Here is a 12,670-nt window from a genome sequence, read left to right on the forward strand (position 1 = left end):
CAGTCATGTTCGTGTCGGTCGCACTCCCCGTCCTCCTCCTGGCTTCGGCCGCCGCCGCTGAGGCATCCATTGCCTCGATGCACTCAGGTGAGAGCGGTGGGTCGCGGCAGCTTTGATTAGTAAAGGAAGCCAAATAAACGTAGAATAGGAGAGATGGTTATTTGGATAATGAATATTCCTTTAGCAGGTCTTGCATATCTCGACTCTCGAGGGGATTGTCCTTTGATGGCGAGTTACAAGCGAGGACTCATCTGATAAAGTAGATACTAATAATTGTGTTTCAATGGCTTTCAATCGCAATAAACAACGCACTCGTTGATCCAATAGCATTTCTGTTTATAGCTTCTCTGAACACATTTAGAGAAACAATGTAAAATTTCACAAGTGCTCTTCCTCACCCTCAACTGACGTCATCTCCCATGTGTTGCAGAGGGCAAGCTGACGTTCTGTGGCAAGCAGTCGTGTTTCGCGCCCAACAAGTGCCTGCCGTTTCTGGGGGTGGAGGTGTGCGTGCGGACGCCGTCGCCGACGTGCTCCAAGACGCTGTGCCCGGACGGCTACGAGTGCGCACTGCTGCAGGATCTGTGCCGGTCACGACCCTGCTACCCCAAGCCGTACTGCGTCAAAAAGAGTGAGTGATGAATAACGGCTTATGAGACAGAACGTGGGCAAACAAATGAATGTTTTTTTTTTTGCATATAGACTATTTTAACAATGTTTCTTTCGTTTGTAGATATTTCGGCTGCTTGTTATAAATTCGAAATCATCATAACATTTACATTATTCCCCTAAAGTTTCGAAGGATCGGCTGATGCTCAGGTCAATGACAAAAGTCCGTAATGAAGAAAACTGATATCAATAGTAATCATGATGATTATAACATAGATTATGGTTCAAGATATGCTTTCGTACAATAGTCAGAGTGCCACAAAACAGTCAAAACAATTTCTTCCTGCTATTCGCATTTGTTCTAGCCCGCATCTAACTCATCTGTCTCCTCTTACAGACCCATGCGGCGACTGTGCGGCACCGGACATGTTCTGTCAGCTGCTTCCCAAGCCCGAGTGCAAGTTCGTAGTCGAGCCTACGTGCGAAAACAAGATCTGCGAACTGGGTGAGATCTGCCACGAGATTCCGCTGGCGTGCAAGGCTCCGCCGTGCCGCGTGACGTTCAAATGCGACGCGGCCTGGCCGCTGCTGTACAAGGGCTCTGGCAGCGGCGCCAGCAGCGGCTCAAGGAAGAGCAGCAGCAGCAGGAGCTACAGGAAGAAGAGCAAGAAGAGCAGGAAGGGAAAGGAGGAGGAAGAGGAGGAGGAGGAGGAAGAAGACCAGCAGGTGGCAGAGGAGGAAGCAGCTGAAGAGGAAGACCAGGTGGAAGAAGAGGATCAGGATCAGGACGTGCAAGCGGAAGAAGAAGAGCAAGTGAATGAGGAAGAACAACCAGAAGAAGATAATCAGACAGAGGAGAAAAGTGCACAGGTAGAGGAAGAAAACCAAGCAGAAGAAGAGGAAGAAGAAGAGGAAGAAGAAGAAGAGGAAGATGAGGAGGAGGAGGAGGAAGAGGAGGAAGACGAGGAAGAAGACTAAGTCAGGTGTTGTTCTGTTGTGCTTATCATAACTTGCGTTGTGTTTTAACAATATGCAGTGTAATATACAACACTGCGTTTCGGTTCTGGAAAGTGTGTCTGTATGAGTAAGTGGAGAGTTGAGCTCTCTATGATATGCGATTATGATACGTGCTCTGCTGTGCCAAGTGTAACTGTAATGTCTGATCAGTCAGTGTCATCATCTGTGCCTGCAGGTGTTTGGTCTCCTCACCAGTACGTGCCGTGATAAACTCATATTAGTCAGCACATATATGGTGTTCACCAGTTTTACTGAGAAACACAAAATCAAATGTGTTTGATGCAAGGGCTAAGCAATTTCAAAGTAGAGCTGAGTGCTGATCAATAGGCAAATTAATTTCAAATGACTTATCAAGCATTTTACCACACGGAAGAGGATTTTCTTCTTTCAACGTAATAATACTCGCCAAATGGTCACGTTGGTTTGCTTAGAACATCAATGTTTTATAAAGGTGGCATTTGAAATCAGTTGAACGCTATTTTTACAAAGGATGCTAGTTCAATAGATTCTAACTTCTTTTCCAAAGCAATCCAAAAAATCAAATTGTTTTGTTTCGAAGTTTCGTCATGCTTGGTGTCTTCGTTTTCGCGACCATTAAGATTGATATCCCAACGAAGGAAAACGACTCTCTAAGAATACCTCTTGAATGACTATGACAAAACTTGTAGTGGGTCTTATGCAACAATTAACGATGGGAATGACTAAAAACTGCTCAGTTTTTAGCAGTCTTCAACATTCAGCAGTCTTTTAAGCGGGTTCGGTTGAGGAGCATAGGTACAGCCCACCGCTAAAGTAATGTAGGGTTTTACCAATCTCAACGGCTGGCTTTGACTGGCGATTGTTTAATGCGGAGTGATCGAAAAGAAGATGTCAATAGCTAAAGTTGCAGCTGCAAGGGTGGCGATACACATAAGCTACATTCAAAGTTTCACTGCAGTCTGGCTAATCGTTCCTAACCTTCAGAAGCAGACCATACCCATGACTGAAACCCCACATAACTTCTGCTGTGGACTGTACAAACTACAAAGTAACTCTTTTCACGACAAAACGTTGAGCACCTAAATGGCAAATAGACACGCCCGTAAGCACTGTGAAACATAAAGTAACCACATTGAGGAAAGGTGTGTCGGTAAATTGACATCTCAATTTTTGCATTGTGATTATTAATGCTCGAAGTTTTGTTCTGTTTCATTTGTTGATTATAATGCATTCACTAAATGATACGTAAATGAAAGTTTTTTTTTAGTAGACATCACTTTTAAACAGTGTAACGACGAGATTATTGCTCTGTGAAGCAACGGAAAAGGTAATTCGACTTTTAGAATCAAGCAAATCATTTCTAAAGATTGCGAAAATAAACGGATGAATTTCATGACAAATTGGAGCGAGAGCGCGAGGGAGAGAGAGAGAGAGAAAGAGAGAGAGAGAGAGAGAGAGAGAGAGAGAGAGAGAGAGAGAGAGAGAGAGAGAGAGAGAGAGAGAGAGAGAGAGAGAGAGAGAGAGAGAGAGAGAGAGAGAGAGAGAGAGAGAGAGAGAGAGAGAGAGAGAGAGAGAGAGAGAGAGAGAGAGAGAGTAAAACACTCCGTGTGCGCTGAATTTATGCTATGCGCAATGGCAACAAATGGTTATTCTCAATATTAATTAGGGTCAGCTTTAATAATTTGTGATGCCTACTATTTTGAGAAAGATCCCAGATGTTGAAAACCGAACCGGGACTGAACACTGAAAAAGAGCAGCGTCGCCAGCCACAGCTACAGAACAGAACAGCAAACGTTAAATACAACAGCCATACAGGGATGCAGCTATATATGTTGCATACGTTATACCCGTGCGAAACTGCTGCCCTTGATTTTTATGCCGCATTCAATACACGGAAATTGAGCATCAACGCTGTTTCCTAATGAGCTCAACAAGGGCGGAAAACTATACCGAGTTAACCGTCTGACACTGCTTATACAATATACCATCATTAGCATGATAGGTAAAAGGATCCTTCATATAATACCTTTTATTGGTGCCAATCTACGACAGAATGCTGTCCATTGCCTAAAGGCGTATATTGCATGTAGTTACCTAAATTGCACAGCGACATCTAACTCACTGAAATTACATACATTAAACAGCAAACTAGGGAGCTTACCTTAACCTGCGTCGTCATCGAGTCAACAATCAACCTTCTATACGCACAATGCATGCCCAAAAGACTTGACTTGAACTGAGCCATCGAGCCATGCATGATGAGTCCTACCTGTGAGAACAAGAGGCGTGGATTGAAGCTTGAAGACCATCATCAGCAAACGCAGGAATATTCTCTGCGATTTCGTGCATTAGCATCCGATGCTCATTATATTCACTGTCATTGGGTGACTATAGGAAATAGGGAGGCCTCACGAGAGGGCATCTTTCTACAGTGAGGCTAGTTCACCGTCTAGCAAGGCCATTTCAGAGCCGGTATAGGGCGATGTGCTTACGCGGGAGACGTCGGGCTGATTGAGACAGCTGGTGCGCCGCTGCGACTGGAAAGTTTGAACCACTGCACAAGTGTTTCTGTCATTTTATACCCGCTTAGCCTGGGGACCATCCCATGACATTGGTTTGATTCCAACACCGTGAGGTGGAGGGGGCGTATTCATGTCTCTAAAACTCGGCACCTCTGCCACCTATGTAACGATTAAAATTGACATGACATGGTTGATTAACATGGCTGATTTATCAATTACTTAGCACCGTACACTAATGCAAGACGAAGCACGGAGAAATTTTAAGAGAACAATAAAAGACACGAGCAAATGTTCCTTGAGCTCTCAGAAAACGTTAAGCAGCGTTTGAAAAATGATGAATCAATTATGATCGATTAGTGAAAAATGATCAAAGATTATGACCCGAGAGCCAAGTGTCATGCTGCCTACCGTCGATGAGTCAATGGAGTGTCATACTCGTACACGAGCACAAGCAGATTTTTATCCTCTAGCATTTATAGAGCATATTATAGGATTACTTTGTGTTTATTGTGCTTGTCATGAACTTTGCCGCCATGAAGATGCGATGTTATGTGTGCTTGTCACTTTAGCACTTTGTGATCATTACTGTGTGACCGGAAGAGCCATTGTTGTATGGAGGTCATAATACAAGAATAATAATAATAATAATAATATTGTCTTCATATCAAATATAATAATATAATTTGACGTCTAACCCGAGCCCTGTTGGAGGGTGTTTGAACAATCCCCATTCCCTGCGGTTTTTCGGGAATATTTGAACCACGGTGTTTTGGCACACCTTATCATATTTTTTCTGAGTATGCTGTGAAAGTTTCAGACCAAGTCCACTCAGGGTCAGGTCATCAGGTCACTTCAAGTGACCTCCCCTGAAAAAGATTCAATGTCTACCATAGCTAGATAGAGTGACCGATCGCCTTGAAACTTTCCGCGATTGATAAGTGAAACAGTATGTATAAAATATGTATCTCGGAATTTTGATATCGGTGACCTAAGGTCAGGTCAATTTTGCGACCTCCGCATTATGAGAAAATTGAAAGGCGCTTCTTTTGGATGAACGTCATTCTAAACATTCTCAAATACTAAATTGCAAGTAAGTATGACACACTGAGCATGGAAATGGCACCTGTGACCTCTGTTTATGTCCCTGAGGTCATCTCAGGTCACGAATGGTATCCAATAAGCTTTCGCAAATAACTTTTGATAGAGCCGTGCTAGAACAATGAAAAAGCCTAAGATGTGTTCAGCTTGACAATACGAATCGACTGATATGCAACATGACCCTTTACGGTCAGATCATGACCTTGGCCTGAGGTAGGAGTTTCAAGTTGACCTTTCAAGGTCAAATTATAGTTCAATCGATGCGTCTTGACAAGAAGAACACGATGCCGGTAAAAGTAAGCCCGTGCAAGGTTTGAGTCAAAAGTTATTGCAGAAAAAAACTATTTCTGCAAAAATCGTCAATATCGGAATCTTTGCCCCCTGCAGGCAAAACCGATGACATTAGGCCAAACCTGAGAGAAATACTCAGAAAGAGCGCTAATAGGGCTATCAAATGTGCTTTTCTGGGGCGCTTTAGCTCTATCAGGTACTGAGTTATACGTCGGTTTGTTGAAAATTGTCGACCTTCGACCTGAAAATCAGCGAAAAATGGCATTCAATGTTCTTTGGTGACCTGACCTTTGACCTGACGAAAAAGTGACCGGATTAATTTGGCCATTATTATGGACACTCTTTCTTTCGAACGCCACCTTTCCCGTATCACAACGTGCCCCAGGAGCCGAGTTAGAAGGGGGCATTCATTGAATACGCCCCCTCCACCTCGCTGTGTTAGGTTCAACCCCTCCTCCAGCAGGACGTGGAAATCCAGGACCCCCAGCGTGGCGCGGGTTAATCGTTTTCTCCTTGAATTCAAATCATAATCTGAATAAAAAGTAGCCTGAGAAACACTAGCCAGCAGCATTTTTACCTATGCGGACACCGCTGCCTTATTACGGCACCGCATGCATATGTTTCTTCTTTCCTAATGAAGCTGTCTGCATTTTGAAAGGATAATCTGTGGACAAAAAAACTATGTCATCGAGACATTCGAGCTACCAAACAATCGAAACACATTTACCGTTTTTTCAAGTACGAGTTTCCTTTCCTTCACTTATGATAGGCTCTCCCAAAAGCCCCAGCGAATTACATTGAAAATGAATAACATATCGGTAATTCACAAAAGATCACTGGACATCAATGTAATTAATTTCATTTTAGTTGAGCTCTGACATATTATTTTCAGGTTAGCGCATGTTGATGATCAAGTAAGACAAAAAAGGATATATGATATGAGATCATGTGAGTCATAAATCATAATCAACTATTGGAAATAGCTTTTGATGAGGGCATGTAAGAAAAAAAGGAAGCCTTATATGTAGAATCAGCTTAGTAAGTGTTAGGTGGAAAGGGAGCGCATCAACTGATGCATAACGCTGTTGTGAAAAAAAAACGCATGGAAAAAGAGTGGTGCAAAAAGAGTTGTGCAATATGCATGTAAGAGTTGTGGAAAAACTGTTCCTGGAAAAAGTTTATTTATGGTTTTGCCCCCAGTGGGCCGAGCTGGTGACCCGAGGTCACGCCCGAGGTAAACGGAAGAACTGGTAATGCGGGCAATCGAATATTTTTTGCGGTTCTGTACTTCTGTTAGCTTACGAAGTATCCGCCCGACTTGTAAAAGTCCTGGAAATCAGTAGGGGTACATTTTTACCTTTAATATGAATTTTGCCGGCCTGACATTTTTAACTGATGTACAAATTACCGATAAATATTGCCTATTACCTTTTACGGTTTTTCAAATATCTATTTTCATTTAGTCTGTACCTGTCCTGTGTATTGTGTGTTTTAGTGCTTTTTAGACAGGCTGAATGAGAAGGACGAGCGTCTTTCAAAGAAGGAGAAAGGAGAAAGTCTTTCAAAAGCTCCCGCTATAAATAAAAGAAGCTGGTGTTTTAAACAGTTTTTAATGATATGATGTCTCTGCCACATCTGAACAATAACATTTATAGCTACATTTTTTTCAAACAAAGCTTACCACATGACTCGTTAACTAAGTGGCTCAGGAACAAAATTAGAGGGAGGATATGTTCGCCCTTCCCCTCCCCCAGCAGGATGTGGACTGTGGAGATCTAAGAGCCCCAGGCAGCTGGGCTCTTGGCAAATTCGGATCGGAGCTATCGATCATCAAAACAGCTCCTGGCATTATGGATAAAAAATAGTTTTGTGGTACCAAATTGGGTGGAAGCTAGCTGCGTATATGCCCAACTTTTCCCACTATAGGTATAAGTGACCAAATCCGTGGTCCTTGTCCTTTCCCATGACATTGCTCGAGATAATTGCGTCAAATGCAGAAGTACGGAGCCAAAGTTACCAGCATTCTGAGAAACATACCCATTATCCTGGAATGTTTTTAAGCGACTGTAGAGCACTAGGAATTCACTTACTCCGTACTTGGAGCGGCATTGAACGGCCTCGATGCGTTATCTCGAAACAAATCAAAGTGCTAGAGGATAATTATGCACTAGCACATGTGTGATTCTCACGCCGAAATATTTAGTGACAAAGCAAATTCTCAGGAATATGATCTCAGACCAGTCAGTTTCTTAGATCGCTCAAAATGTTTCGAGCTCCTGGTGAGGCTTATGACGCCAATTATGAAGCATTTATGCAAATGATGATGCATCATGACGCATTAACTCATGTTTACCTTGTTAGTAGGTACACCTGACCTTGCTACTCGAATTCTGTCCAAACGTGGTTCCCACCAATATCTAATTTGCAGAACTTCACCGAATTACGGAACATCCAACGCTAATCCGTCTTTGTGTTTGGTGTTTACGTTCTCCCAACCTCACATCGCGTTTTTATTCGTTTTGCATGCTAATGTGTTTTCCCTGCAGGATAAATTGGATATGGTTCACTTTTCTCTCGGTTTGCCCCAAGTGGCCCGTTTTTTACCGACCACAGACCAGTGAGCGCCGGGCCCGGGCCAGTCCACGCCTCGGACTGTCTGGCGCGCGCTGTGACGCGAGCGGGGTAACGGCGGCGGGCCTTGCGCCGAGTCCAAGGGAATTCCATTGTCTGTCGCCGTGCGCTGCAAGGAAATGTCTGTCATCAGATACACACGCGGCCGGCCAGGGGAACATCCGGGCTGGACCTGCAGCGGCAGTCGCTGCCGTGACCGCGCCGCCCGACTATTTAGGCGGCCGCGGCGGCCACAGAGCTCACTCGCTCCTCAGCCTCAGCCATGTTCACTTCCTCCGCCCTCGCAACGCTCCTGGTGGCTTCGGCCTCGGTCCAGGCCGCCTCGCCCTTTTCACGTGAGTGGTGCACGTGGGTTCATTGGAGTTGATTCATCAGTGCAAAATAAGTGATCCCAGCGGAATGATTTGGACACGAGTGGCTGATTACTTCACCCGTAATTTCAATCGTTAAGCTTCTAATTCAATTTCTGTTTCAACATTTTCTGTCACATTGTCTTTTGCATCATCTCAAGAAGGAAGTAATCACTATAATTAATCCAATTATCATGTGTATTCTTGCCTAACCTGTCCCATTTATGTGCGCTGTTGCAGGCCGCATGGAGTTCTGCGGCCACCAGCCGTGCCTGCCGCCGAATCGGTGCCAGGACGTGGACGGTGTCAGTGTGTGCATGCGCTTGGAGGCACCCACCTGTGCCGGTGTTCCCTGCGAGCCTGGCTACCAGTGCGCCCTGATGCAGGACGTCTGCGTCTCGCTGCCCTGCCACCCGAAACCCTACTGCGTCAAAACCAGTGAGTGATACATCGGGCTCGCAAGCGGTGAACGGCGGAGATGGCTTCCAGGATTGATATTGATATATGATTTGGTTTGGCATAAGGTTGAGAGTTGAGCATCAACAGCGCCTTCCGCCTTGGCTTCGTTTCGTTATACACAATGATAGATCATCACAGGTCTTTCCTGATACAACTCAAATTCAGTGCCTTATTTGAGTGGCGTTCTCCATGAGGTTGTTGGCCATTCACTGCTACCATGTCTCTGACCACGCCCTATCGCCTCATGTCGTTGACCACTCCTTCTCCCCCTCATGTTATTTGCCACGCTCACCCCTTCATGTCACTGACCACGCGCCCGCTCCTCCCGCAGACCCGTGCGGCGACTGCGCCTCTCCGGAGCGGTTCTGCCAGCTGCTGCCCACGCCCGTCTGCCGGCCCGTGGTGGAGCCCACCTGCGACAACAAGGTGTGCCTCGACGGCGAGATCTGCGCCGAGGTACCCGACAACATCTGTCTTTCGCCGCCGTGCCTGCCCAAGCTGCTGTGCACGGACGCCGCCGCCTGGTACCAGGTGGCCGGCAGCCTGGCCGAGAAGGTGAAGCCCTCCGCCGACTCTAAGGCCAAGGCGGAGGAGCTCCGGCTCAAGATCTCCGGTGAGGGTGGCTCGGAGAAGAACAACAGTCAGGAGGATGACTGAGGAGTGATCGGGCTGCCTGGTCGATAAGTTGTTGTAGTCGATGTTGAGCTTCTTTTCTACAGTTCTTTGCTGCCAGTTATTGTGAGAGTGCCGAGTGAGCGTGAGAACAAGTTGAGGACGGATTTGTTCGTGTTGTGTGCATGAAAAGTAGATGTTTTTCCTTTTTAAAACATCAATTACGTATTGTCTATTTATTCATATACATGACCGTGTGCACTGTCCAGCTTTACTTCTTTGTGTTCTTGAAGGCCGCTTTGCCGCCAGTCTCCAGTCGAGACAATGGCCCCGATCATGACATAGATGTTTAGATAAGGTCTACTGACATGGACACACACCAACCGTAACGGCAGACTGTTGTGCTCACTTTATGTGGCGTGTATCTTACGGTCGAGTGCAAGCTGCACAAGGGCATTTGTTCTACTATAGACCGACATTGTGAACTAGCACAATTCACATGTCACGAGCCTTGTTACGCGCATAGTATTGAACAGATTAACATGTTACAAATTATTTGATCCGTTTTGCATGCTTCCTTTCACCTTGTGACAGCGACGCTCGCGTATCATTTTTTTGGACAATCGCAAGCCGTGGTAAAATGGCGTGGTATATGAAGATTGTGTGATGACAGCAATACATAGTGTTATATCGTGAACAAATTTGTATTTTATATACATTCAGGACGAAAATAGACAACAAAATAGAAGAGTATCAATAAAATCATCGTTCAGTGGTAAGTAGGTACTAGGTATATGTATGGTTGATTTGATACGAGCCTTACATATTTCAGCTTCTTTTTTACGAGCACAGATCTATCTAATGGCATGCAACTTGCAAGTTGTACATACAGCTGTATTAACTACCTATTTTAAAACACGCAACTTATAAAAACTGTGTCTCTCACTTAACTGATCAGTGATCATCCATCCATTCTGCAAAGTGCAGATATCTAAATTTTCGGTTTCAATAATGCTTGCGAACCGTTTCTAGTGATACTTGACTGGTGGGCGCATGTGCTGCCAATCGCAGCATATCCTGCAACTAGGACTGTAGAGTCGGAGTCGGAGTCGGAGTCGATTTTGGAGGCAGGAGTCGGAGTCGGAGTTGGAGTCATCGAAAATCCATCGACTCTGCAGATCTGCAGGGCCTGCGGAGTCCGAGTCGGTCAGAGTCGAAGTCTTTCCCGGAGTCGGAGTCGGAGTCACTGAAAATCCATCGACTCCGCAGCCCTGCCCGCAACCGCCTCGCTGAGTTGAAACTGACGTGTTTAGTTAAATGCAATATAACATGGTATGCTCTTTGAAACAAAGAGTGAAGAGTGTAGCGACAGCTGCGCCACCTCGCTTGCTCAGTCTGCCCCTGGCGGCAGACCGCGAAGCTCTACTTGCGCCGCTACACACAGATGTCACTTTTACTTTCACCGTTACTACCAATGTTCTCCGTGGCTCAACAATGTAAAGCCAAACTGTTCAGTTCCGTTGTTCAACTGGTCTCTTTGATCGACACGAGCCTCACTCGTTTAAATATACGCCTATACCTCCTACGGCGCGGTTTAGCCCTACGGGTACCACTGGGACGGGCCAGCGTCCACCTTGAGGAGGGTATCGATCATAGGGGTGGAGGAGAGTGCACGGGGGACACGGCCCAACCGGCTGGGACATCTACCCAGTACGAGGGATGACAGTGGCGAATCCCGTTTGACTCTCCAAAGCCTCTCCCTCTCCGACTACGACATCTGAAGACTTCGCCGGCTCTCCGAGGGCACCACACCACAAATGTTTTTGGAGAGTGCACGGGGGACACGGCCCAACCGGCTGGGACATCTACCCAGTACGAGGGATGACAGTGGCGAATCCCGTTTGACTCTCCAAAGCCTCTCCCTCTCCGACTACGACATCTGAAGACTTCGCCGGCTCTCCGAGGGCACCACACCACAAATGGTGACCCCGACGTGATCCTACGAGATTCTGACAGCTCCGCCTCGGCAAGAATAGGTTCTACCCGAACCTGGCCTCCCATCGCCTCGGCAAGAATGGGCTCGTAATTGCCCGGCGGACTGACTGTGTGTGTGTGTGGCACTCGGGCCCGCGAGACCCGCCAGTGATTGCGCCGCGAGCGCACCAGTTACCGCACAGCGAGTGCGCTACAGTGACAGCGCAGCGAGCGCTCTGCGATTGCGCAGCGGGCGCCTCAGTGGTTGCACAGCGAGTGCACTCCAGTGACAGCGCAGCGAGCGCTCTGTGATTGCGCAGCGGGCGCCCCAGTGGCTGCACAGCGAGTGCGCGACGAGCGTTCACCTCCGCCACCATGCCCGACACTGCAGACTCGCGTCCGTCCGCAACGTTTCGCCTGCCCGCCTTCTCGCCGGAGGAAGCGGAACTCTGGCTGGTGCAGGTAGACTGCGCATTCGACGTCGCAAACATCACCGACAATGCGACCAAGTTTAAGCTGCTGGTAGCGAACCTACCGGTGCACGTAGCCTCCCAGGTACGTGACGTAGTGACGGCCACGCCGCCGTCCTTCACGGACCTGGTGACGGCGCTGCGGTCTCGGCTGGCGCAGTCTCGCGCGTCTCGCCTAGAGACCCTGCTCCGGGACCAGCAGTTAGGCGACCAGAAGCCCACCCAGCTGCTGCGTAACATGCAGCACATGCTGGGTAATTCAAGAGATGACACCGGCCTCCTGCGGACGCTCTTCCTCCAGCGCCTGCCGCAGACCACGCGCGCTGCCCTGGCCCTCCTGCCAGAATCGACCGGAATCGACGACCTCGCCAGCGCCGCAGACCGATTCCAGGAGGCGTCGCAAGGTGCCGTGGTGGCCGCCGCTGTGGCCCCGCCGGCCGCCGCTGTCGCTCCGCCGGCCAGCCACTCCTGTAACTGTCAGCAGTCGGCAGGGACGGATCTCACAGCTGCCGTGGCCGCTCTCACCGCGACCGTCGCGCGGATGGAGGCATCGTACAAGAGCCACCGCGCAGACGTTCGGCGACGCAGCAGGTCCCGCCCGGCACGCCGGCCAGCGACGCCCGGCACGGGCACGGCCCGCGCCGACACTCGGCAGCCG

The 12,670-nt window shown here is 47.7% G+C and overlaps 2 protein-coding genes across 2 annotated transcripts; both read left to right on the forward strand.

Moving 5' to 3' along the window:
* On the forward strand, positions 1 to 2,399 carry LOC122365304 (ciliogenesis-associated TTC17-interacting protein-like). The gene is made up of 3 exons (XM_043336462.1): positions 1 to 87; positions 431 to 631; positions 1,007 to 2,399. The coding sequence occupies exons 1-3, from the start codon at positions 6 to 8 to the stop codon at positions 1,585 to 1,587; spliced, it is 864 nt and encodes a 287-aa protein (XP_043192397.1). The 5' UTR covers positions 1 to 5; the 3' UTR covers positions 1,588 to 2,399.
* A 5,801-nt stretch (positions 2,400 to 8,200) lies between these two features.
* Positions 8,201 to 10,265, forward strand: LOC122365377 (neurogenic locus notch homolog protein 1-like). Its single transcript, XM_043336577.1, has 3 exons — positions 8,201 to 8,482; positions 8,738 to 8,935; positions 9,288 to 10,265. The coding sequence occupies exons 1-3, from the start codon at positions 8,410 to 8,412 to the stop codon at positions 9,611 to 9,613; spliced, it is 597 nt and encodes a 198-aa protein (XP_043192512.1). The 5' UTR covers positions 8,201 to 8,409; the 3' UTR covers positions 9,614 to 10,265.
* Positions 10,266 to 12,670: the final 2,405 nt, after the last annotated feature.

Source organism: Amphibalanus amphitrite, unplaced genomic scaffold, assembly GCF_019059575.1.
Source record: "Amphibalanus amphitrite isolate SeventyFive unplaced genomic scaffold, NRLGWU_Aamphi_draft 000003F_arrow, whole genome shotgun sequence".
NCBI classification, from domain to species: Eukaryota; Metazoa; Arthropoda; class Thecostraca; order Balanomorpha; family Balanidae; genus Amphibalanus; species Amphibalanus amphitrite.